The 23729-nt window shown below is 48.9% G+C and overlaps 4 protein-coding genes across 8 annotated transcripts in view; 3 read left to right on the top strand and 1 right to left on the bottom strand.

Annotated features, from left to right (window-relative positions):
• NLK (nemo like kinase) overlaps positions 1 to 7642 on the top strand; it is a 36567-nt gene extending 28925 nt beyond the window's left edge. For both annotated transcript variants that reach the window (XM_062506988.1, XM_062506986.1), the window contains 6 exons: positions 332 to 541; positions 859 to 960; positions 3409 to 3495; positions 4564 to 4762; positions 5323 to 5416; positions 5922 to 7642. In XM_062506988.1, the coding sequence (XP_062362972.1) occupies positions 332 to 541; positions 859 to 960; positions 3409 to 3495; positions 4564 to 4762; positions 5323 to 5416; positions 5922 to 5976 (747 nt within the window). In that variant the 3' untranslated portion in view covers positions 5977 to 7642. The remainder of the gene's footprint in view (positions 1 to 331; positions 542 to 858; positions 961 to 3408; positions 3496 to 4563; positions 4763 to 5322; positions 5417 to 5921) is intronic.
• A 587-nt stretch (positions 7643 to 8229) lies between these two features.
• TMEM97 (transmembrane protein 97) lies at positions 8230 to 10359 on the top strand. Its single transcript, XM_062507220.1, has 3 exons — positions 8230 to 8353; positions 9453 to 9597; positions 10109 to 10359. The coding sequence occupies exons 1-3, from the start codon at positions 8234 to 8236 to the stop codon at positions 10357 to 10359; spliced, it is 516 nt and encodes a 171-aa protein (XP_062363204.1). The 5' UTR covers positions 8230 to 8233.
• Positions 10360 to 11772: 1413 nt separating this feature from the next.
• IFT20 (intraflagellar transport 20) lies at positions 11773 to 13878 on the bottom strand. Its single transcript, XM_062506985.1, has 4 exons — positions 13630 to 13878; positions 13324 to 13409; positions 12634 to 12737; positions 11773 to 12187 (listed from the first exon to the last, which is right to left on the bottom strand). The coding sequence occupies exons 1-4, from the start codon at positions 13754 to 13756 to the stop codon at positions 12106 to 12108; spliced, it is 399 nt and encodes a 132-aa protein (XP_062362969.1). The 5' UTR covers positions 13757 to 13878; the 3' UTR covers positions 11773 to 12105.
• Positions 13879 to 13945: 67 nt separating this feature from the next.
• Positions 13946 to 23729, top strand: TNFAIP1 (TNF alpha induced protein 1). 4 transcript variants are annotated; one of them, XM_062507119.1, is made up of 9 exons: positions 13946 to 13988; positions 15194 to 15601; positions 17031 to 17200; positions 17844 to 17933; positions 18020 to 18072; positions 18639 to 18834; positions 19177 to 19358; positions 20071 to 20143; positions 23151 to 23729. In XM_062507119.1, exons 2-8 carry the CDS (start codon positions 15385 to 15387, stop codon positions 20090 to 20092), a joined length of 930 nt encoding a protein of 309 aa, XP_062363103.1. In that variant the 5' UTR covers positions 13946 to 13988; positions 15194 to 15384; the 3' UTR covers positions 20093 to 20143; positions 23151 to 23729. The 4 variants fall into 4 exon arrangements, with proteins under 4 accessions (XP_062363103.1, XP_062363102.1, XP_062363101.1 ...); XM_062507118.1 differs by having other exon boundaries at positions 19177 to 20143; XM_062507117.1 differs by having other exon boundaries at positions 19177 to 23729.

Here is a 23729-nt window from a genome sequence, read left to right as displayed (position 1 = left end):
GTTTGAGTTGAAATACCCTGTACCCAGAGGGTGTTTTTTTTTTTTTTGTAGTGCAAAGCTTTTTCATCTTTCAGATTATAAATATTATAATGCCAACTTAAAATGTACTGTGGTTTCAAAAATCAAATTGTATGAAGTTTAGATGGGTGTGGAACAAAGCAACATGATTTTCTCCCGTCCCCTCTCCCCTGGCTTACACAGTCACAGCAGATTATCTGACGTGTTTAAATGCCAGCTGGGGATTCCCTGCCTCCTTCCCAGGAGGTTGCCTATTTGAAACGCAGAAGGTGTTTTGGTTATTTTAATTTTTTTATTTACCTTCTCAATTTAGATTTGTGATTTTGGATTGGCCAGGGTGGAAGAGTTAGACGAATCCCGGCACATGACTCAGGAAGTTGTCACTCAGTATTACCGTGCTCCGGAGATCCTGATGGGCAGCCGGCACTACAGCAATGCCATCGACATCTGGTCTGTTGGCTGCATCTTTGCAGAGTTGCTTGGCAGAAGGATATTGTTCCAGGCACAGAGTCCCATCCAGCAGGTATCCGTGCTCACCTCTCCTGCCCGCTGCACCTGCTCCCGCTGCACCTCAGGGGACACAGCGAGGGGCTGCAGCGCGTCCAGGGAAGGGAACGGGGCCGGGAAGGGGCTGGAGAACTCCTGAGGGAGCTGGAAAGGGGCTCAGCCTGGAGCAGAGGAGGCTCGGGGGGGGGCCCTGTGGCCCTGCACAACTCCTGACAGGAGGGGACAGCCGGGGGCCGGGCTGTGCTGGCAGGGAGCAGGGACAGGAGGTGGCTCTGTGCTAGCCCGGGATGCTGCAGTGCAGTGGCTGAGCTTGTGCTGTGTGCTCCTGTGCAGCTGGATCTGATCACAGACCTGCTGGGCACGCCGTCGCTGGAGGCGATGAGGACGGCTTGTGAAGGCGCCAAGGCACACATACTCAGGGGTCCTCATAAACAGGTACTGCCAGGGCTGCCTCTGCCACCAGCCCCCAGGCAGGGCTGCCTCTGGGTTCACGTCCTGATTCAGCTCCCACGGGCTCTTGGTTGCAAACACTGGGCTCAGAGGTTTGGTCTCAGAGCTGCGCGTGCCTGGCAGCGGAGCTGAGCTGAGCACCCGTGGTTGAGGTGCCCAGGGCTGGGGTTGGTGTGTGGTGACAGCTGCTCTGGGGTCCAGGGGGCTTTTCACTAGCCAGGGACATTCCTGGCTTCTGCATTGGGGGTGTTGTTGGACTTGATGGCCCAGGTGAAAGTCTCCCTTTCTGAAGTGACAGTTTTTTGATAGCTACGTTGAATGAAGATGTTCAATTTAAGTGTTAGTACTGGCAAGAGACATAAATTAAAATTGACAGTGTAATTCAGGAAGCCCTGGAGGGCTGCTGCACTGCCAGGATCAGGAGTGTCAGAGGTGGGATTCACCCACTGCCCAGAGCCAAGGGCAGAACCTCCAGCACCCCTACCCCAGAGGGTCCCTGCACCCCTGAGCTCAGACCTGAGCTGCTCAGGAAGGCCCAACAAGAGGCTGAAACCTGAGATACAGCATTCAACACAACTGGAGTACAAGTTAGTTTTAAAAAAGACACCAAACCAAAGGAAAAAGGCAGGATGGAGTCATTGTGCTGACTGGGCAATAAAAAGGGCAAATGCAATATAAAGTTAACAGATACAAAGAAATGCTTGTGCAGGCATCTCTAGTGCAGGGATATGGCTCTGTGGCCCTCCAGTAAGGTCATTTTTATGATTGCTAACAAAATTACTGGCCTGTACTTGCTCCAGCAGTTAAGTTTGCATCATTATTTTCTGCATGTTGAAGTAATTTCTCATGTCTGCTCACTACAATAGTAGTTACCATAGAAATGAGCATTGCATGTATATTCTGCTTTATTATTGACATGTGGGAGTTCTGCCTCCCTGGCACTTTGGATGCACTACATAAAGTTGTCACTGTTCCATTTTATGACAGGATTTTTTAATTTGAGCATTAATAATACGAGTATTTCCTTCAGATTTTCTCTCCCAGTTTTAAGTCAAATATATTTTTCTGCTGTCATGTGCTAGAAGACTTGTGACTCCTAAACCCACTGTCTTATGAGCCACAGGATATTGGGAGTCCTAAAAAGCAAGTGAGGTGAAATGGTATAAAAAGTCTCCACCACAGATTTAAAATCCTGTAGCCACAAAGTTGTAAGAAATATACTCTAAGAGTTAGTTCTGTGTGTGTTGGGAAAAACAATGTTCATTCTCAGTGGAGTGCCATGGGAGCTGCTGTGCTCATTGCTCCCTGGAGCCTGGGGCTGCAGAGCACCCAGGTGATTAATGATATTTTTGTTTTCAACTTGAAGCACACTTCATGTTTGAGTGCAAATTCCTGGCTTTTCATATTCTGAAATGGACCTTCTGCTGGTTGTAAATGGTTAAATGTTACTGCTTTCCAAATTAGACTATTAGGGAGAGAAGCCCGAGTTAGAAACGGGCGATTGCTTTGTCACATGCACTATTTTTACTCGCCGTAGGTGAGCGCAGTGGGAGAGAGGGGTGAGGCATTTTGCTGCTCTGTGTAAAAATAGATTAATGCCAGAAGTTTCTGATGAAATCCCCCCACCCCACTGAGTGCTGCCAAAATGGGGATTTACATACTCCACAGACTTTGGCAGTTTGGTATTTAAAAGTTCAAGTGAAGTGTGTCCCAGGCAGCCCCAGGGTGAGCGAGCTGTCCCTGTCCCTGTCCCTGCTGACCCCCTTCCCAAAGGAAAACGTGTGTAGTCCATCCCCTGCCTGTTGTGATCCCTCTGCTGTGGCAGAGCAAGCCAGGAGGAGGAGAGTTACCAACCACTGCAGCTTCATATTCCATGGGCTGCCCTGAGAAACCAAGGCTGGGAAGTGCTCAGGGCTCTTTGTGGCAGCTCAGGGTTGACTTAGACTGATGTCACTGTGGAGGTGTAATTCTTATTTATACTGGGAAATTTACAGCAACCCTGATATCCAGCACAGTCCTTCTGTCACTGTCAGTCACATGTGGATTGCCTGGGCAAGCAAAAGCAAAGTAATCCATAATTTGGGAGGGATTGAGATTTAAAAATTAACTACTGGAAATGATGGAGTTAATCAAACCCCTGAGCAGCTACAGCTGGGAGTGGTGTCTGTATAGAAAAAGACAAAAAATAAAAGCAGGTTTTTCTAGGGATTAGATCTGAGCTAAGGGGAACAGTGATCAATCAGACCTCTATTACAGCTGCTGGGTTTTGTAATGGTGGTTATTGTCATGCTGGGAAGTGTTAGGTGCCACTTCTCCCCTTTAACAAGGAGTTTGTCCTTGCTGACTACGGAGCAGCGCGTGTGGGAACAGGGTTTTCCTGTGATGGATCTGACAGGACACTCTGTGCTTCTTTTCCTCCCATTCCCCCTACAGCCATCCCTTCCTGTCCTATATACACTCTCCAGTCAAGCTACACATGAAGCAGTTCATCTCCTTTGCAGGATGTTGGTCTTTGATCCAGTAAGTAGGACTGAAAATCACCTCTAATACTTCTGGTTTGAACAGTTTTTGTTGTCTGCTGCTTGAATGAGTGTTGTAAGTCAAGGATTGCTTTAGCTGGTTTCCTTCTACATGGCACTGCAGTACTTTTGGTCCATAAAAAATGTAAAAACATCATATAATTGGCCAATCAGTTCCCCCTGGAATGGGGGTTTCACGTTTCAAACGGAGTGGTCCTGGGAAGGAAGCTCTGGCAGTGGGAAGGATGAGGCTGTGCATGACTCATGCTCTTTTCCGAGCTGGGTGTAGGTAGGAGAACATCAGCTACTTTGATGCAGTTCTAATTAGGGACACGGGGGTGTTCCTGGTCTTGCAACACACCAAAAATTCCTCCTGCATCCCCAATCACAGAACAGGATGGTTTTTCCACTGAACGTGTTTTTTTTAACAAGAATGCGCTGCTGTGGATTTTGGATTTCGTTTCTTGGGACATTGGAGAGAATTATCATGAGAAAATCTCATATGGGAATTGATAATGTTAATTATTTCCTTCCCACAGAGCCCCCCCAGCATTGCAAATGTAAAACAGAGTGACTGCAGTGCAAAGGAGGCTGGGGTTTGATGAAGCATTTAGAAGCGCTGCCTTTGGAGTGTATTTTTTTAAACCTTAAGATTGCATTACTGAACAGAACCATGGAAATATTAAACCATAGCTTCCACATTAAAAAAAAAAATCCTTTTTGACTCCCTCAACACTTAGAACGCTGTTTTTCCCAGCTCATTTTGATTTATTGCAGGAGTCATAATTGTAAGGTTATCTGGAGGAAAAAAAAAGTGTTTAAAAACAGGTTCCTGAAAGCCATATGCTGATGGTGAGGGTTTGCCACGGTGGCCCCAGCAGGGAGGTCGGTGCCACCCAGCCAGGCTGGTTTGTGAGCCTCAGCTCCCCTCTAGTGGCAGAGCCTGACAGAGCCCCTCCTTGCACACCATGATGGGTTTATAGAACAGCTGAGGATTCACGGATGAGTAGTTGCAGTAGCTCTGAGCACAGCCTGACTCTTGCTCTCTTCCCTCTCCTTGCTGTCCCAGTCCAAAAGGATATCTGCTAAGGATGCCTTAGCTCACCCCTACCTGGACGAGGGGCGCTTGCGGTACCACACCTGTATGTGCAAATGTTGTTTCTCCACCTCGACTGGCAGAGTTTATACCAGTGATTTTGAACCCATCACTAACCCCAAATTCGATGACACTTTTGAGAAGAACCTCAGTTCTGTTCGGCAGGTTAAAGGTGAGCAGGAGTGAACCTTGCACGTGCAGTTGTCCCCCTGCAGCGGGGGGACGTGGGATGGACTTGGGATGGAGTTGGGATTTGTGCTCTGGATCCACACTGTGACCCTAGTCCTGCTCTCTATTAGGTATTTTTCCATGGTAGATACTGGAAATCATTTCTTTTTGCCAAAAGAACAGAATTGTTAGTGCTCTGAGATAAGGCAGTAGTACAAGCACGCGCTGACCCGCAGGAGTCTGTGGGTTTCAAACCTCACCAGCACCCATCCCTGGTGCCCTGTTCCTCATCCTTTTGTAGAAGGATGGCACTGGAGGAAGGGGAAGTCACTGTGTGGTCTTTTGGGGCTCTGAGGTGTGTTCTCCACAGCTGTCCTGCAGAAAGAGGCAGCAGCAGCTGGGAGCTGAAGCTGAGCAGTCAGATTTAGGGAATGTGGAACTCTTTTATCCTCACTGAAATGTACTCTCAATAAGGGAAGTTCTGTTCCCCCCAGCTGACATTGCATTTTACTGAAGCCAGAAGTGTTAATGCTGTGTTGTTTTGTATTTTTCTCCTGTGTACAGAAATAATTCACCAGTTCATTTTGGAACAGCAGAAAGGAAACAGAGTGCCTCTCTGCATCAACCCTCAGTCTGCTGCTTTTAAGAGCTTTATTAGGTAACTGTATGTATTCACATCTGATACTAAATCCCATTTATTAGTAGTACATCCAGAATGTTTTAGGTTTTAAGTTCCTGAGAACAGGAAGGGCCCACAGATAAAACCCTTGTGAACTGTTTTTATGAATTCTTCTAGAATTTAAGTAAAATGCGCAAAAGTTTCAAGTAGCGTTTTTATGCAAAGGAGCAGAAGTCAGACTGGAACTGAAATTGGGAAGGTTGACAAGTTGGGTTGGGGTTGTAGAGCTGCACACTGAAGGAGAGACCGAGGGGTGAAAATGTGCAGATAAAGCAATTCTTACTGTTGGTGCTGGTGATGTTGGCAGGGTTGGGCTGGCTTTGGGCTTTGGCTCTCCCCGGGGTGTTTGGTGCCGGTGAGCGGTGGGGCTGTGGGCAGGGTGGGGCTGTGCAGGAGCCCTGCAGGTGCCCTGATGTGTTTGTGTGTGTGTGTGTGTGTGTGTGTGTGTGTGTGTGTGTGTGTGTGTGTGTGTGTCCCTGTGCAGCTCCACGGTCGCCCAGCCCTCCGAGATGCCGCCGTCGCCGCTGGTGTGGGAGTGACCGGAGCCCCCCTACTACTGAAGATGTAATGTAGCTTTCCACTGGAGTCTGGGATTTGCAATTCTGGAGGTTAATCATGCTTGTACTGTAATTTTACTAATGAAGTTTTAAATTAACAACCACTACTTGTACAATATGAATAATACTTAGAAATGTACTAGACTTTTAATCTTGTAAAGTGGTTGTGCTTTTAGAAGAAAATATTTTACCCAGAGTTGCACGTGTTTTATGAATTCTAGTGCAGCTGTGATGGCTCAGCTCAGAACAAACAGAATTGAACCAAATTCGGGGAGGTTTTCCTTTTTTTTTTTTTTTCTTTTTTTCCCCCCTTTTTTTTATTGAAGTGAGATTGTACAAACAGATAGACATACATTTTGATATTGAGCCATTCCTGAAGATTTTGGGTTTTCTAAAACTAAGGAATACAGAAAACTTGATTGCGACCAATCATGAAGTCCCTCTGGGTGGCCTTGGCCATGAGAAGTGGCCATGTCCCCTGATGCCCAACCCTATAAATAGCTTCTCACTAGAGCTGTGATGGTGATGTGTGCTGTTCTAAAATCAGATGTTGTGAGTAGAGAGAATGAGTTTGTGACTAGGAGAGACTAAACTTCTGTTTCCTTACCCAGTATAAATATATATATATATTTAATCTATTTTTATTAGAAGTTTTTCTGCTCTTTCTTACATGAAACCCCTCAGCATGCATCTTCTATGTGTGTAAATAATTCCATTTATGGGCTAATTTCAGAGATCCCTGACATCATTGCTGTATAGAGAGAAACTAGCTTGCACATTTTAGGTCTGTGAAATTTTGTGAGAACTTTTTCCTGCACTGGACAGTTGAGAGAAAAAAAAAAAGAAAAGGACAAAAAAAAAAGCACATAGGGAATTCTGTTAATTGTGTTCGTGTCTTTAGGCAAAGCTGTGGAAGTCTTGAAATGTCACAGTAGTAAATAACTTTTATTACTTTTTGGCTAATTCTTTTTCTGTTGGAACACTGAATTCTGTGCATATGTATATATGAACACAAATTGAAGGCCTCTACCTCCTGGAGTATACAACTTGGTTTGTTTACCTCCACATGATTTTTTTTTTTTTAAGTTTAGTGTGGAGACTTGAAACTTGAATGTCCCTTCCAACTTTTGTATTTAAAACAAGACTAGAAAATTGAAGACTGTTTTTCACCTGTACAAAGGAATACTAAAAGGTGGTCTTAAAATTTGAGCCTTGGTCTGGAGAGAAACCATGGTGTTTGTTATGGACAATTAACTGTTAAAGTTATTGTAAGTTATCTGTATTTAGCAGAGTATTTTCATCAAGAGTGATCTGAGCTGGAATTGGAGACTATTAGTAAGTTATGTTTGGAAGTTTTAACTTCAATGAAGTAATTATTTGCTGTGAAAGAGACAAACATTGAATAACTGAACAAAGATGGTGCAATATCTTTGTTTTTTATGAGGCTCCTGAGAATAAAACCAACTGAAGCATTTCAATTCACTTGAATGAGAAACGTGTTTAATTACCGAGCCCCAGAAGACACTGGTATGAAAGGTAAAATCTCAGAGGTTGGTCAGTTAATGTGGCACACTTGCTGGTCACTTTGTAAAATGTAGATTTGGAGTACAGTGGTGAAAACATTAAATGTGACATTTGAAAACGCGGAGCTGGCGTCCTTCTTTCCTGCCCGCCGTGCCCCGGGCTGCTCGCTCCTTGGGGCGTTTCCCGTTCTCCTCTGGGCCCCGCCCGTGCGCTGGGAGCCGCGCGTCCCGGGGCTGGGCCGGGGGATGGGACCGGGCCCGCTCGGTCCCGGGGCAGCCGGAGCCCTGCACGGCCGGGCCGGGCTGGAACGGGACACGGGCAGCGCTCGGGGGCTCTGGAGCTCGGCGGCGACGTGTCCGGGGAGCAAACGGCACGGCCCGAGGTGTGCGGGACAGCGGGGCCAGAGCCGGGGACAGGGGAAAAGGGAAAGGAAAGAATGGGGAAAGGGAAAGGAGAAATGAACGGGGACAGGGGAAAGGGAAAGGGATGAGGGGAAGGAACGAGGAACGGGAAAAGAACGGGGAAAGCCGCGGGGGCGGGGCCGCAGCAGGGTGTGACCGGGTAGGGTGTGGTCAAGGGGCGGAGCCAGGGCAGGGTGCGGTCCGGGGGCGGGGCCTGTGCCGCGGGACGTGGCCGCCGCCTGTAGCGGAGGGGCGGGGCCAGGGCAGGGTGTGGCCGGGGCGGGGCCAGCGCGGGGCGGGGCCTGCGTGAGGCGATGGCGGCGGCTCCGCGGTGGCGGGAGCGGCTCTTCGCTCTCTATTTCCTCTCGCACATCCCGATCACGGCGCTCATCGACCTGCAGCCCCTGCTGCCCGCCGGGATCGCGCCGCGGGCCGTGAGTGGGGCCGGGGGCCGCGATTCCGCGGATGCGTGCGGGGCATCCGCCGGTTCGATGGGGCCGGGGGCGGCCTTGGCCGAATCTCGTGTGTGGAGACATCGGGAGGGGAGGGGAAGGGAACCGCAGTGAATGTGTGAAAGGGCATCTGGAAGGGAAGCGGTGCTGGTGCCCGCGGGATGAGTCACAGCCGGGTCATTCACTAGGGAGGAGCGGGAATGGGAACGGGAACGGGAGAGGGAACGGGAAAGGGATGTTTCATCCGCTTTCGGCGGCCGTGGCTGGTGCCGCTGCCAAAAGCTGTGCCGGGGACGTGAGGCCGCTCCGTGTCCCCGTCCCAGGGAGGCCGCGGGAGCCGGTGCGGGGTCGCTGCTGCCCGGGGACGGGCGCTGGGGCTGTTCCTGTGCCCAGAGCGGGCTGTGCGTGTTTCACAGCTGCCCAAGGACACCCTGCCCCTGGCAGTGCCCTCGCTGTCCCGCTGTCCCCGGCCCGCTCCACGTGCCCCGGCCGTTCTCCCGGCCCGAGTTCTCCTCAAATCCCTGCCAAAAACGCAACAGGGAATTGTTGCCGCTGCAGAAACAGCCATGCTAGCAGCTGAATTTATTTGTAGAAATCTCTGGTTTGCTGGGTTTTGAACAAAATCGTAGAAGACAATGAACATCATAAAATGAATTAAAATAATGGATGCCAGATAATTAGTTCAGCCCTCATTGCTGGGGTACAGTGAGCTGTCACCTCCCGTTTGAGCTTTACAACTGATGATTTGGTCTTTGCCATCGGAATTGCCTGTAGGATTGCTCCAATATAGGAACAATTCTCAATTAATAGTTAACCAGCAGATCTCAATGCCTATGTCTCAGTTCAAAGTCCAGCATAAAGCCATGCTGGAGTTTACATTTCTGTCAGGGGAACTAATTGTGACTGACTGAGCCCAAATCCTGGTGCTGAGCTGTTCCCTGCAGCAGCGCCGGGAGGGAGCCCCCAGCCCTGCTCAGGACCAGGGGCTCACACCCTGGTGGCTTCATCCCATCGAGAATCAGGAGCTTTGCCCTGCTGTGGTGGATGCTCAGGGACTCACTGTTGTTTTGGGCTTTTTCAGCTGACAGACCTGTTGCAGCAGTATGCAACTGCCTTCAGGGACCCCATGATGCTGCAGCCCCCGGAGTGGTTCAAGGCGTTCATCTACTGCGAAGCCTTTCTCCAGCTGCCCTTCTTCCCCATCGCTGCCTACGCCTTCCTGAAAGGTGTGGCCAGACCAGGCTGATTGAGGGCATGTCCTGGGACATGCAGGACACCTGCTGCTGCAGCAGAGAATGTTTCTGTATCACAAGGAGGGGGTTTGAGGGATGTGCTGTGGAGGGCTGGGCTGCTAGGGCCCACAGGAGTGTTCTACCTGAGGAAGCAGCACAAGGTTTTCAGAGACAAAACCTTTTATCTACAGGCCCTTGTCAGGTGCAGTCATTTGTGTAACCACCATCAGCCTTTGACATCTGGCTAATTTCCTAAAGGTCTGGGTCAAGCCAGTGTACTCATTTTGTTAATTTAGAACTTTCAGGATCACCCCTTTGTTCTAAATTGCCATCACGAGAGAGAAATTTCCTTGGCTCCTACTAGTACTGAGGATTTTTTCTGCTCCCTATTTAATCTGAGTGATGGCTTCCCCTGGCAGAGGCAGCAGTCAGCTTCTGTCACAAGCCTCAGAATTCTGGTTGTTTCAAAATAGTTAAATATTGTTTCCTTTCTGCTTCTGTACAGGTGGCTGCAGATGGATCAGGACTCCTGCCATTATCTACTCCACCCACGTAGCCACCACTCTGTTTGCCATCCTGGCCCACATCCTGTTCCACGACTTCTCCAAGTCGGAGCTTGGGGGCCCTCAGACGCTGCGCGAGCGCCTGGTGCTGCTCTCCATCTACCTGCCCTACCTGCTGATCCCACTGCTGCTCCTGTTCACCATGCTCTGCAACCCCCACTACAAACACGTGGAGAAGAGGAAAAGGAAGTAGCTGGCTCTGGAGGTGGCACACACCACACCTGGGCTGCATTTGGTTCACACCCTACTCTGGCGGAGTCCTCTGGGACAAACGTCTCCCTCGAGTTGGCTGCAGCAGTTCTTCCCAGAGCACTGGCTGCTCCAAGGAAAAATGGAATTAGTTGGAGTGCACAGCCCTGCTGCCACCACACACAGCTCTGGCAGGGGCCTGGGCCAGCCTGGGGTTGGGTCTGTGCAGGGCCTCTCTCCCAGGAAAATGGATTTTGAACCCTTTGATGTGTGACTCTGAGGGGACACACACACACACACACTCACACTCTGCAGCTGATACTGTTCTTCCAAGGTCCCTTTTTCCAAGATGACTGTTTGGAAACCACTCAAGTAGAAAATTTGTCTTCCAACCACACATTCTGAAGAGTCCCCAACCCATTATACACAGATTTGCAAAGCTGTTCTTCTGAAGCATTTCAAATCATATCATGATTCTTAACATCCTTGCCCCTTCCTTTAAAATTTCCACTGCCCTTGCTCTGCTTCATTTTGATTAATTATAAATGTCTGATCAATGATAAATGTGCCAAAATCTGGATTAATGAATGCTTAAAGTTATCCTTGACAACCAGGAGTACTGCCTAGAGGATTCTGAAGTACTTCAGGAATTGTAACCAAGGAGTTGGAAACTACTTTCTTCCCTGAAATCACTTCTGGTATGGAAATAAATAACTAAATGCATTAAACTGCATTCAGTCTTCTTCAGGGAATGGCTGGAGGAACTTAAGAGTGACTACGAGATGATGGAGAGTTCACAGAGTAGATCCATGCATAGTTACAACAACAGATACAAGTTCTGTGGTTGGGGCTGGTGTTGATCTGGAGCCTGGTGAGGTGACAGGCCCCATGAAGCTGCTCAGACACTGCTGGTACATTTTAGACTTCACTGTGTAAAGCTGAAGCCTTCCCCAGGCTTTGGATAGAGCAACATTTCCATACTGAAGTGCTAAAGAAATACACAAAATGCATCTATTTGCACTTCAACACGAGGCTTGAGTTAACACTTGTGGTGGTGGCTTATATATAGTTTGTGCACTCCTGGTGTCACTGACACTTGGAATGGTTTCCCTCATCAGCCTGGTGTTCCATCCTAATAATGCCCATGAAAGGATTCAGCTCTCATATTATGACAGTCCTGACTGGAGATTCCTCAGGAACAGTTCAGAGTTCTTAATTCTCATGTAGTTTCTGCTTTTTTGTGGCTTTAATTGGTCCATTTTGGAAACCATACATTTCTGTCTTTTTTATTTCTATAGAAAAAGTAACATAGGTGAGTGATGTATATCCAATCCTGCTGCTAGTGTGTAAAGCCCTACACTGAAAAATAACAGAGTAAAAAAATTAGTAAAAATACTAATTCTGGTACAGCCAGACAGTCTGGGAACAATAATTTATTTTCTGATTTCTATGAAAGAGCTGTAGAATTCAAAAAGAGACACGACAAAGCACCAGTAGCATTAATTCAACTGCAGTTTGAATTATAACTACTGACTGTACAAAACTGGTAAAAATTCAAAGGCCAGAACAGTCTGTGCAGCTGTGAGCTGTCAGCCTTCCTTATTGCCACAGTATGCTCAAACCAAGGTACAGCCCTTCCATTGTACAAACCATCTGCACTCCTGCACAGTGGGAATTGCATATATCTGAAATTCTTGAGATTCTGGAATGGTCAAGTTTCCATGTGAGTTGGTTTTTATCTTAAAATCCTCTATTTCTGGAAAATGAACTGGTCAATGAATTCGTTCTGGTCCGCTTCGATTTTGCAGAGAGTCTCATACTCAATCCGGTACCTGCAGGACAAAGCAGAGGGTCCAGGAGCCCCACCTGTGTGAGGTGGGTCAGGGCAGCTCCCTGGCAGGTGGGAGGGGAGCTGGGCTAGCTGTGTGAGGAGCTGGGCTAGCTGTGTGAGTCACCTGTAAGCAGCAGCTCCCTGAGTCACACTGAGCAGGGCCTTTATCAGCCAGACATGAGGCTGCTGCAGGTGTCTGAGTTCTGCACTGCCCTAGCTCAGCCCTGCAGTCCTCAGGGATGAACCTTCTTTGGTTCACTGCAGGGCCTGAAGGTAACTCAGACCTGTGGCACTGTTCCTGTGTGCTCAGGCCAGGACACACCTTTGATACAGGTGGGGCTGTCTGGACCAGCCAAGGGTCCCACAGAACAGGCAATCAGCCCTGTGTCTGCTCTAAGCCTTCCCAGCCTGAACACCCAAAGCACTGAACAGAAAAACAAAACTCACCTTTCCAGCTGCATCTTTTTCTCAGCTATCAAAGCCTGGAGCTGCTGCTCCTGAGCCTCTCTCTGCTTTGCGATTGACTTGAGCAGGTTCCGTGCCCCGATGGCCTGGCAGGACAGGGCAGGGATGTGTGGAGGGATCTTGGTTAACTCCTTTAGCCTCTCTCCCTCCCAGCAGGCTGACTGTGAGGCATTTCAGCCATGCCAGCAACAAGGGAGGGTGGTGCTGTGCTCCTGAGGGGTTGGTGGGGCTGGGCAGGGTGAGACCTCTGGGGCTTCCCCCAAACCCCGGGAACAAAGTCAGGGACTCCTGGACGCACAAACTGGGCACTGGTCCTACAGCCAGGCAAGCTCAGGCTACCAGAGGCCTCTCCTACCTCTAGAGGACAAGTTCTACCAAGATGGAGTGATTAGAAAACATACGTTCTGTTTCTGTGCAGAAATACAGACAAGCAGGGAGACCAGGACTGGTACACATGAAAGTAACGTGACACTGTCATAGGCTTCATTAATTCATTAGTATCATTAATATTATCATTAATACCAATTTAAAAGGCCCAGTCAATCCCAGGGGAATGCCAGCAGGATCCTGACAGAGAATCAATCATTGCTTCCTGCTGTAAGAAGAGGGAAGGACAGAGAGGCCCCACACAGGACAGCGCACACGAGAAGCCAGGAATTAACTGCACAGTACCTTCATCTTCTCACTTTCTGCAGCTTTGGCCAGTTGGTCAACGAGCTCAATCAAGCTGCCCACTATTTTCTGAAATTCTGCTGTTTCTGTAAAGAAAAAAAATCGTCAAGTGACACCCAGAGCTGCCTTAGAGAGATCTAACGCTCCTGCTTTGCCGTATAGTTCTTAAATGCAGCTGTACGTTTAGAATTTACTGCAAACAGCCACGCTTTAAGCTTTGGGCTTTCATTAATCAGATGAGAAGGGCGAAAGAAAGCGCGAGGTGCGGGGGATCCGCTCGGTGCCGGCCCGGCCCGCGGCACTCACTGTCCACGAAGGCCCGGCACTCCTCGCGGAGCTGCGCCGTCTGCGCCGCCACCTCGGGCTCCAGCACCCGCAGCTTGTTCAGCTCGTCAAAGTGCAGCCCTGCCGCGCCCAGAGCCGCCTGCGCCATGGCCGGGGCAGCAGGGACCGGGGCGGAGCGGAGCGGAGCGGCCCGGGGGCTCAGCGGGAACTGCCCGGGGCCTTCCCGGCACTGCCGAGCTCCGGCTCCTCCGGCACCTCCCGGCCCGGCCCGGCCCGGCCCGGCTCCGCCTCCACCAGCGCTGGGCCCGCCGGGAGCGGGAAGGGAAACTCTTCCGGGCCGGCGGTTCCCGGGGCGGGCCGGGGCTGAGGGCCGGCTGCGGGTGAGTGACTGAGGCAGGGCGCTGTGCGGGGCTGTGAGCGGGGCCGGGCCGCCTCTGTTCGCTTCCCCGGTGGCCGGGGCCTGTGCCGGGGCCCGGGCTGTGCTCGCTGTGGTGCCGCGGGAGCAGGGCCGGGGCAGGGCCAGCGGGCCGCTCCGTGTCAGCCGTGCGGGGCCGGGGTCCTGCCCGGGATGGGGGGCGGGTTCCCGTTCTCCCCCGGTACCCTCGGGCTCCCCCCGAGCGGCTCGGATCGCTCCTTCTCCCGGCGGTGCTGAGCAGGGCCGGGTCCCGTTGTGGGCCATTGTTCGGCGGCCCGGCCTGCCCCTCACGCGGGGCAAGGGATGTGGGCAATTTTCGGTCGTGTCACGAGAGGTAATTAAAGATCTCGTAGCTGTTTACAGCAGAAGCCTCTCAGCTCCTCAGTGAGCACTTACAGGAGTTGGGGCTGGGTAGGGGGTTTAGCTTCTTTGCTCGTGTTTGCTTCGCTCTCGGCTCAGAGCAGTGAGAAACTGCCCGGAGGGGCGGAACTGACCGCGAGCTCTTGTGAGGAGGTCGGTCGGGCAGGCTGGGTTCCTGTCTCTTCATTGGTTCGGCCTGGCTGCTCTTACAAACGCGCCACTCTTCTAAAAAGGGGATTTTGAGGGTTTAAAGCAAGGCAGGACACCAGTGACAAGCAGTGGTGCACGTGATGGGGAGTCTTGTTTATTTTCTCTTCAAATTAGAACTGCGTTCACTGGTCAGGGTTTCAGGATGGATGAAGGGGAGTTTTGAATGAGAGGAATTACCAGAGAATAGAACCTTGTGATCTGTCTTTTCAGTATTGAGGCATTTGAAGGGACGTTTGTGCCTCCCGTTGAAAGACAGACCAACGTCAGCAAACCCTGCTCAGGGGGACACACACACACAGAGCCCAGCTGAAGGAAGGGCAGGAAACCCTTCCAGGACATCTCAGCTGGACCCAGAGAGTTGGGTTCTTTTGGGAAGAGCCGAGGGGGGGCTGAATTCCAGCAGCATTTGAGCCAGTGCCTCAGTGCTGTGTGGTGTTTGCAGTGTTGGCTGGAGATACAACAACAGGAAGTTGGCAGAGTTTCGCATGCCTAAAGTGTGACACAATGGTAGTTTGGCTGCATGAATTCCCTGAAAAATAGCTAAACTGTGTTTGGTCAGGATGAGTGTAGTTGTGTTCTTAGGAAGTGTCTCTTCTGCAGGGTGACATCTACGTCTGTGTATGGAGCGGCCATGCTGACTCCCAGGTGATGCCAGCCCCTGTACCGTGCTGACCCCCAGGTGATGCCAGCCCCTGCCCCGCTGTCCTGGCCCACTGAGGTGTGACAGCAGCACCACGGCGGGGCTGGCCCGGCCCACGCGCTGCAGGGTGGTCATCTACCTCCAGAAGGACATGTCGGGGGACACGTGCCTGGGCAGTGCCCTGTGCCCAGCCGTGGGCCACAAGCCCAAGGCCAGCGGGCTCAAGGGTGGCAGCCTGGGGAACAAGTACGTGCGGCTCAACGTCGGGGGCTCGCTGTACTACACCACGGTGCAGGTGCTCACCAGGCATGACACCATGCTCAAGGCCATGTTCAGCGGCAGGATGGAGGTTCTCACCGACAAGGAAGGTAAGGCAGCACTTTCATTGTTGGCAGTTTTGTAAAACAGCTGGGCTTTGGTGGTGGTTTGACTTTGTTAAGGATGTAGAGAATGATACATGCCAAAAATAACTTGGAGCATGAGGCAGCCAAGTCCTGTTGGTGCTAGCAGTCCTTTGGCTTTGTAGAAATACCTTTTTTTGTTACTCAGATGAACTGGGGAAGGACTGGTCTTTTTCCTGCCCTCACAGCTGGTGAGCAGATTGTTGGTGGTGCTGTAAAGACTGAACAGACAGTCTGTGGGTTGTCATTTCTGTCACATCGAGCAGTGGCATTATTCAAACCACGCACTTTGAGAGGGACGTGCAGTTTACAGCTCTGAGGCTCATAATAGCTTTTCTTTGTTGTTTTTTTTTCCCCCCCTTGTCCTGAGCAGTGTGTTTCAGTTGTGGCTCATGGTGCCATGATAGTGTTTAGGGATCAATCAGGCAGTGTGTCACCTCCAGCTGGACACAGGATATTTTAAATCCCTGATACGTTATATAGGGCAGAACAGGCAGTTCTGTGGAAGAGCATCAGCTTGAGTGGAAAACAAGAGTCATGTTCTGATAGCTCCAGCTGGAGAGTCCAGCAGGGGTTTAGCTTGTTTTCCTAGTAAACTTCCTAGGCTGTTTTCTGTACCTAGATTCCAAACATTTTTCCTGCCTTCCACATTATGGGAAAGGATTTGGCACTGTACTAAGCCTTGAGCGTGCATCCTACATTGCTATTGTTTGGCAGCAATCAGACATCCTGTTTCCTTAGGGAATGTGACTTCAGGGATTTTGTAAAATTGCAAGAATTTGTCAATTTGCTACTGTTTCCTCTGCTACATCCCCTCTGTGCTTCCTCCTGGTCTACCTGTCCTGTTTTTTGCTCCTGTTTGGGGACTAGAACAGCTTTTCCCCCACACTGAGTTTTCTGGGCTGATCTGCCTTTTAGCATCTTCAGAACATTTCTCTCTCTTTAACTCCAAACAGCAGCAGCAGATGTGTTTGGAGACTTGCCAAATCCTCCTTGTTAGGCCATGGAACTTACCTAAATCTGCTTGTTGCAGACATTGGTGAATTCTCTCTTGCAGTCTTTCCTTGGCTCTCGGAAGTTTCTGGTTGGCCAGCATCACAGTATAGCACTGCAGCTGGGTTCCTGCGCTGGAAGCTGAGTGTTCTTAGCTTGGGGCTTTGCTTTTGGGGTGCTGGAAAGCAGTGGGAACATCTGGGCACTACCAAAGGGGCTCCACTGTCAGGTTCTGTTCTGGAACCAGCTTCAGTTTTCTCGAAGTCAGTAGAGACTTGCACTGGGTGACATGGGAGAAGTGTCCCAAGCAGTATCAGGAAACCCCAGTGTTGTTTAACCTCTCCAGGGAGCTTTTTCTAACCTCTGGTGTTGAGGTGAGTGAAATGTGTTGGTTATTTTTCAGGCTGGATCCTTATAGACCGTTGTGGGAAGCACTTTGGAACAATTTTAAACTATCTCAGAGATGACACCATTGCACTTCCAAAACACAGGCAGGAGATCAAAGCGTTGATGGCAGAAGCCAAATACTATCTCATCCAGGGCTTAGTGGACATGTGCCAAGCAGCCCTGCAGGTAAGAACAGAAATAGCCTGTGAAGTGTTTCATGGGTGCTTTGCTTATAAAATTTACTCAAGACAACTTGAGAGATTTTTTCATGGCCTTAGAGATGGCACCAAGTCTGAGGTGTACAAGGTATTTTTAAAACATGATTTAGTAAATAGATGGTGAGAGATCTGGGGACACATCCTGTCCAGCCCATATTTGTTTTTTGCTCTGTGTCCTGAGGGCTGGCTCATGTTGGTGACATCCTGTTCTGCCATCTCCTGTTCAGTTCTCAGTGGCTGATGCTCTTCTGTGCAGTGGTTTGAGTTGATTAAAACTACTGCAGACTCCTTCTATAATTTTCTTCAAGAAAGGATGGAATAATAAACCCACTTAAACCAAGTATGACTAGACCTTGTCCATGCTATAGCTGAGGACATCCACCTGCATCTCAATATTTCAATTACTGCTGCCTTCTGGGGATAAAAATTCTCTGCTGTGATTCTGGGTTGCAGATCAAGGTAAGCTCTGTGGTTACTGTGGCAACCCAGGGCTTTTCCTGTGCATCACAGCATTTGGGAACATGGCTGGAGGGGCTGAAGGAGGCAGCAGCAGCAATGTCAGCTTTAGCATTTCTCTCTTGCTTCCTCTCCTTCTTCTTTCATTAAAACAGGACAAGAAAGACTTGTATGAACCTGTCTGCAGCATCCCTATTATCACCTCTCCAAAAGAAGAGGAAAGACTGATAGAGTCATCAATGAAAGTAACTGCTCTTATCAACTGTGGGTTTGTGCTAAATGTACTGAAACACAGAACTTACCTTCTTTTCTTTTCCCTCACTGCCAACAGCCTGTTGTTAAACTGCTGTATAATAGAAGCAACAATAAATATTCCTACACCAGGTATGTCCCTTTTTTTTTCTCCTCACTTTAGTGGGAAAATTTCTCTTCGACTGTGGGAGTGGAAGATGATGGATGATCTAACTCAGCTTCTTTTGGTTTGTTTTGGGTTTTGGCAGCTGTATCTTGCTTAGTAAGGTAATTAAGGCCCTACTTTGCATGTCCATCAGTAGAACTTAGTTTTTAAATAGCGTATTCAGCCTGGCAGTGTGTCTGTGGTGTGCAGGATGCAGAGCACATGGCCCTTCCAGCACACACCGACTGACTCTGGACTTCTGCTGTCATCAGGCCAGAGAACTGCAGTGAAGTGGGGCTTGATGTAATGGTTTGGGACATTGTGCTGTCCTTAATTATGTAAGTTGAACTGTAAAGGCTGGTGCATTTGCTCATGGGGTCAGAGCAGTGTGTTTGTATCTGAAATGGGCTATTACCCCTCTTTCCTTGGCAGCACGCAGCAGTGAGTCACTACTTATTTGTATTCTGCAGTTGGATCAATGCTGAAAGCTGGCGGAACAGGCAGAGATGGCTGCTTGGAAAGCCCCGTTGGTGCTTTTGTTGCTGTGTTTCAGTAACTCAGATGACAACCTGCTGAAGAACATCGAGCTGTTTGACAAGCTGTCCCTGCGCTTCAACGGCAGAGTGCTGTTCATCAAGGATGTGATCGGGGACGAGATCTGCTGCTGGTCCTTCTATGGGCAGGGCCGCAAGCTGGCCGAGGTGTGCTGCACCTCCATCGTCTACGCCACGGAGAAGAAGCAAACCAAGGTAGTGGAGCCTCACCCACCTGTGCTACGGTCAGAAATGGGTGTGATTAGCTTGGTGAGGCTGCAGAGTTTCTCTGACTTCAGGAGTTAACTTCTGATTTGCGGCGGTGCGGCTGAGGTTACCAGGGTCCAACACTAAGAATCGGAGATAGTGTATTCCCATCTAGAGCAATCTAAAAGATTAGGTGAGGGAGGTGACCTGGTGCTGGGAGTAACCCTCGGCCAGCAAGTTTTTGATCTTTATAATGTGTGGGCTCATGGCTCGGTACTGTTTCACGTGCGGTGTGTGTTCCAGTTGTTATCCTGGATGGATGAGGAGCAGGACACGTGCTGTGTTTTGTAGGTTGAATTCCCCGAGGCACGAATTTACGAAGAAACACTGAACGTGTTGCTGTACGAGACACCCAGAGTCCCAGACAACTCACTGCTGGAGGCCACGAGCCGCAGCCGGAGCCAGGCCTCGCACAGCGAGGACGACGAGGGCTTCGAGCTGCGCGAGCGCGTGCGCCGCATCCACGTCAAGAGGTACAGCACCTATGACGACCGCCAGCTCGGCCACTAGCCTGTCCCTGTCCCTGCAGCTCGGCCACTAGCCTGTCCCTGTCCCTGCAGCTCGGCCACTAGCCTGTCCCTGTCCCTGTCCCTGCAGCTCGGCCACTAGCCTGTCCCTGTCCCTGTCCCTGCAGCTCGGCCTGCCCAGCTCACCTCCTCGTCCTTGCAGGGATCCCTGCACGCTGCCCGTCCATCTTCACCGGGCGCCTCAGCTCCCCTGAGAAGCGAACGGGGATTTGTGTGCACAAAGCAGCACTAAAGGCTTGGAGAACTGAGTTGTGCACTTGTGCTTTACCTGCAGACTGGCCCCTCTTCCTGCTGGGGAGAGGAGATTTGGAGCACTGGTTCTCAGTTTGTGGTTGCTCTTTCCTATCTAATGCTTTGCCAGTTTCCCCCTTGCCATAAGCAGCGCTGCTCTTCCTGACTGAATGGTGCCGATTGAAAAGCTCTCTCCAGACTGCTCCCCTTTCAGGGCTTTGTGTCATGGAACTCGCAGTTATTAACTCAAGATACTGAAGAGAGGACTTGCATGTGGCTGCTCTTGGCAGACACTACAGGGAATAACCCCCAGGAGGAACATTGAGCTGGCCAGTCAGCTGCACCTATGCTCTCCCACCCCTGTCCCCAGAACACCTGCAAAGGTTTATGTTCCAGGATAGTGACTTTAAAACTCTTTGATTCCAAGGCAAGCTCTTCCAAAGTGCTAAGAATCAAGTCATCAGCCCTCCTCATGTGAAAAATGGAAGTCTCTGATGTAGGTAATGACTTGTCCTGGGAGAGGGGGAAATGGGTTTGGTGAGGGAAGAAGCCTGAAGTAAGCAAACACGAGCAGATTGTGGCAGTGTTGCCCTGGCTGAACCTTGTCACAGTGAAATCCTGTTTATATAAACAAGGGCAATCTGGGGAATTGGTTTTACATTAGTTTCCTCCTGTGGCCTAGAAGTGCTATTTAATGTTAAATTTCTCAAGCAGCAGGAGAAAATTGCAGTGGCTGGAGAAGTAGAGGCTAAACAGTGTTTTCTAAGGCTAGAACATGTGAATTCAAGTTCTGTGTCCTGAATCCCTTCTGGAGTGTAGAAGTTGAAGAAGAAAAACAACTGTGAAAATCCTGTTCTAATGTGGAACTACAGGAGGCTTTGGGCATAGGAGAGAGGTGGCTTATGCTGGATTTTAAACTGAAATAATCACTTTTATTGTGAGTGTTTGGCTGGGTGCTGATTGTACAGGGCACTTCAGGAGGTGGGAGTCAAGTCTGCTCTGCAAATGGAAATTTCTGAAAATTTTCTGGAAACGGTTTCAGGTTTATTATGAAAATCCATTATTGTATTTTTAAACATTTGCTTGTATGTTTGAGCTGTAGGTAGCAGCTTTGCCACTGTCATCCATGGTTATTCCTGCTGGCTGCCCGTTGGGAGTCAGGGATATGTTGGGTATGTTCCACAGCTGCCTTTGTGCTCCCGTATCATACTTGGTCACAAAGCTCCAGATTCCACAATGGTCAGTCCTGAACTGCTTTGGCCAGTGCCAGATCTACCTGTAAGATTTAAAGAAATTTACTGCAAAAGCCTGACAAGAAAATAATCCCAAATTACTGCAGGGAGTTCATAAGGAGAATTGAAATGTAGGTGGTTTGGGCGTAATAGAAGCAGGAGAGGGAACCAAAAATTATTTGCACTCATTTAGGTTTTTCAAAATTAAATTGTTGTGGGTTGATAAAAAACCACTAACAGACTTTCAGGATTTTCTTGCCAGTACACGTGGCAGGATTCACTTCATTCTTCTCACATTCAGGAAGCAGCATTGCACAGGGATGCACCTGCCTTCTTGTGAAAGGCCTCTTGAAATTTCTAGTAATCCTAACAACCTCTTTTATACTGCTTTCTGTAAGTTTTTGTTTTCCAGCTGGTTATTCTGTTGTGCCAGGGAAAATATAGCTGTTGAGATTAGTTTCAACAAGATTTTTGTGGTATTTCTCTCTAATTCTGTTAGAGTGTGATGTGGATTTTAAAATTTTTTTCCCCTCCACTGATGCTATTTAATTTGAAAGCACCATCAGAGGCTGCAGTGATGGGGTCTTTGTGCTGCATTTAATAGTTTCAAGTTATTATCTTGTGCTTTTTCTGTCTTGTAACAACGGCTGATGCCATTTAGAAAACACATGGCACTTCTGTTTCTTGGCAAGTGTTTTATATTATTTTTTTCTTGTTACTATTGTAGTGAATGTTAACAGAGTAAGTAAGCGATGCTGATAGCCTTGGAAAAACTGCATTTAAACGAAGTGATAAGCAGAAAAATGTCATATTTGCATTTATTTTTTTGGGGGAGGACAGATATGGGAAGGAGTGTGTGATAGAGAATGTCAGATCCATGTGCTGCTCCAGAGGCTTTCTGTACTCACAGGATTCATTAATGAAGTGGATCCAACTTGTGAAGTATAACACCGTAAGAAGCAGAGAAAAGCTGGTGTTTTGGTTTAGTTTTCCTTTCCCTATTTCCCACAGCCAACAAGTAGTATTAATTTCTGATTTGAATTTAAATTAATTAACCTGGGAAGCAAACAGTTTTGAGAACCATCTGGGTTGTGAGAATCTTTTACCAAATGCAAAGGATCTTCCTGGTATTTGTGGAATGTGGAGCATCAGTAAGAACTGTCAGCAGTTGTGAACATGTTTAAAATACGTGCAGATTATCCTTTTAATTTCACTCTGGTTCCTCCTGAGTCCTGTTTGACTGGCGTGCTCCATGGGGTATCACTGGATATCCCTTGCCCCAGAATCATGCCCTGGGGTTGTCCAATCTCTGTCCAAGCAGGTTCTGATCATTTCGAGGACTGAAGTTGTGATGTAACATGTGCTTTGTATTCTCACCTTAATCAGTCTTTACATAATTGAAGGCTATTCATTATTGTGACAGGAGTGTTCTAGACATTCTAAAACATGAGTTTACAGCCTGGTGTAGTGCAGAAGCAGCAGCAGTGAGCAGAATGATGCAGTTTAAAGGCAGCATTGGCTTTGCAGTGAGCTCTCCAAGGATCCTCTCTGCTCAGATTCAGCACAGATTAAGACAATACAGGCTTCTAATTATATTCATTTGTCTGTAAGTTAGACTTGTACTGGCTTCCACCCAGACCATCAGCAGTGGGTGCACTAAGGATGTGACCAGGAATTTGGAGTAGCCTTTGGGAGAAAAAAGAGCCTCTGCCCCACTTAGGGTGTGCATTATAACAACATTAGTTGTTCTTACAGCACTCCTGTGCTCTTCACTCCTAAATGTAGTCAAACCTTTGTGCATTCAGGCACTGCCTCGGCGGAAGAGGGAGTGAATGGGAGCCTTTCCCTGCCGAGGCTGTGCCAAAGGGCCATGGGAAGTTTCCCAAAGGGAGTGCCAGTGCCCTGGCTCCCTGTGCAGGGAGGGAGGCTCTCTGTGTGACACTGCCTGCTGGGCAGGAGCTCTCTAGGATCCTGTCAATGAGCCAGCAGGGTCAGAGGAGAGAGCTCTGCAGGGCTCAGCTCCAGCCACTGCTCAACTCTGAGACAGCAGTCCCTGCTTAACTTTCACCTTGACATTTTGGGTTTTGAGCAAAATGCTGAGATGTTCCACTCCAGTGACTTTCATCTTTTGCACTTCTTGGTTAAAATAGAAAATCAGTGATGGACAGGGAGGGTGTTGGAGGGACTGTGCTGTCCCTGAGAGCTGTGTTTGAATGGACATTGCTGGCTGTGGGCTTGGTTTGATTTTGTTCTTCCCACGGTTTTCCATTTCCAGACAGAATTGTCTCCAGGCAATACTGGATGGGTCTGCCCAGCAGCTGCTGCCTTACACAATCAGGTTGTGTTCTGTGACAATCCTTGCATTCAGTGCTCACAGCCACCTTTTCCCTGTGCTGTGGGAGAGCTCAGGTGTGCCTGGGAGGTGAGTCCTGCTCCAGCTCTGTCCCTCCCTCAGGTACACAGGGCAGGCTCTGTTTTTTGTGTGGCTGTCACTTCTCATCCAATGGAACAGTAGTAAGACCCTCCCCTACCTCACAGGATGGCTGACACTTAATTTGTTTATTAAGAGTAAAGGATTCTTTTGGATTTCTATGATATTTTATATCCAGAGGATAGCAAATATGATTGCTCATCTTGTTTAAACTGATATTCTGTGATCAAGTTATTTTCTTAGAGATTCAAATCTTAGAGATTTGTTTTATTTTCATGTATAACTTTTAAGGGTCAGTTTTACAGACAAAGTACCTAGTTAATGCAGTAATTAATCAATTATCTGTTGATTAAAGTGTTTCCCCAGTGCATTAAATGGAAATAGAACACTAATTTTTAATAAAGTGTTATATTTTGTCTTCTG

The sequence above is a fragment of the Cinclus cinclus genome, chromosome 22, assembly GCF_963662255.1.
Source record: "Cinclus cinclus chromosome 22, bCinCin1.1, whole genome shotgun sequence".
Lineage (NCBI taxonomy): Eukaryota > Metazoa > Chordata > Aves > Passeriformes > Cinclidae > Cinclus > Cinclus cinclus.
This window is presented reverse-complemented; position numbering and strand designations above follow the sequence as displayed.

Bases quoted from the DNA above. Each gene is read 5' to 3' on its own strand.
- TMEM97 (XM_062507220.1), top strand. From the start codon at position 8,234: ATGGCGGCGGCTCCGCGGTGGCGGGAGCGGCTCTTCGCTCTCTATTTC. The intron at 8,354-9,452 runs GTGAGTGGGGCC...GGGCTTTTTCAG, and splicing joins CCGGGATCGCGCCGCGGGCC to CTGACAGACCTGTTGCAGCA. The intron at 9,598-10,108 runs GTGTGGCCAGAC...GCTTCTGTACAG, and splicing joins TGCCTACGCCTTCCTGAAAG to GTGGCTGCAGATGGATCAGG.
- IFT20 (XM_062506985.1), bottom strand. From the start codon at position 13,756: ATGGCGCAGGCGGCTCTGGGCGCGGCAGGGCTGCACTTTGACGAGCTG. The intron at 13,410-13,629 runs GTGAGTGCCGCG...TTTTCTTTACAG, and splicing joins GTGCCGGGCCTTCGTGGACA to AAACAGCAGAATTTCAGAAA. The intron at 12,188-12,633 runs GTGAGTTTTGTT...TTTGTCCTGCAG, and splicing joins AAAAAGATGCAGCTGGAAAG to GTACCGGATTGAGTATGAGA.
- TNFAIP1 (XM_062507118.1), top strand. From the start codon at position 15,385: ATGTCGGGGGACACGTGCCTGGGCAGTGCCCTGTGCCCAGCCGTGGGC. The intron at 15,602-17,030 runs GTAAGGCAGCAC...GTTATTTTTCAG, and splicing joins GGTTCTCACCGACAAGGAAG to GCTGGATCCTTATAGACCGT. The intron at 18,835-19,176 runs GTAGTGGAGCCT...TGTGTTTTGTAG, and splicing joins CGGAGAAGAAGCAAACCAAG to GTTGAATTCCCCGAGGCACG.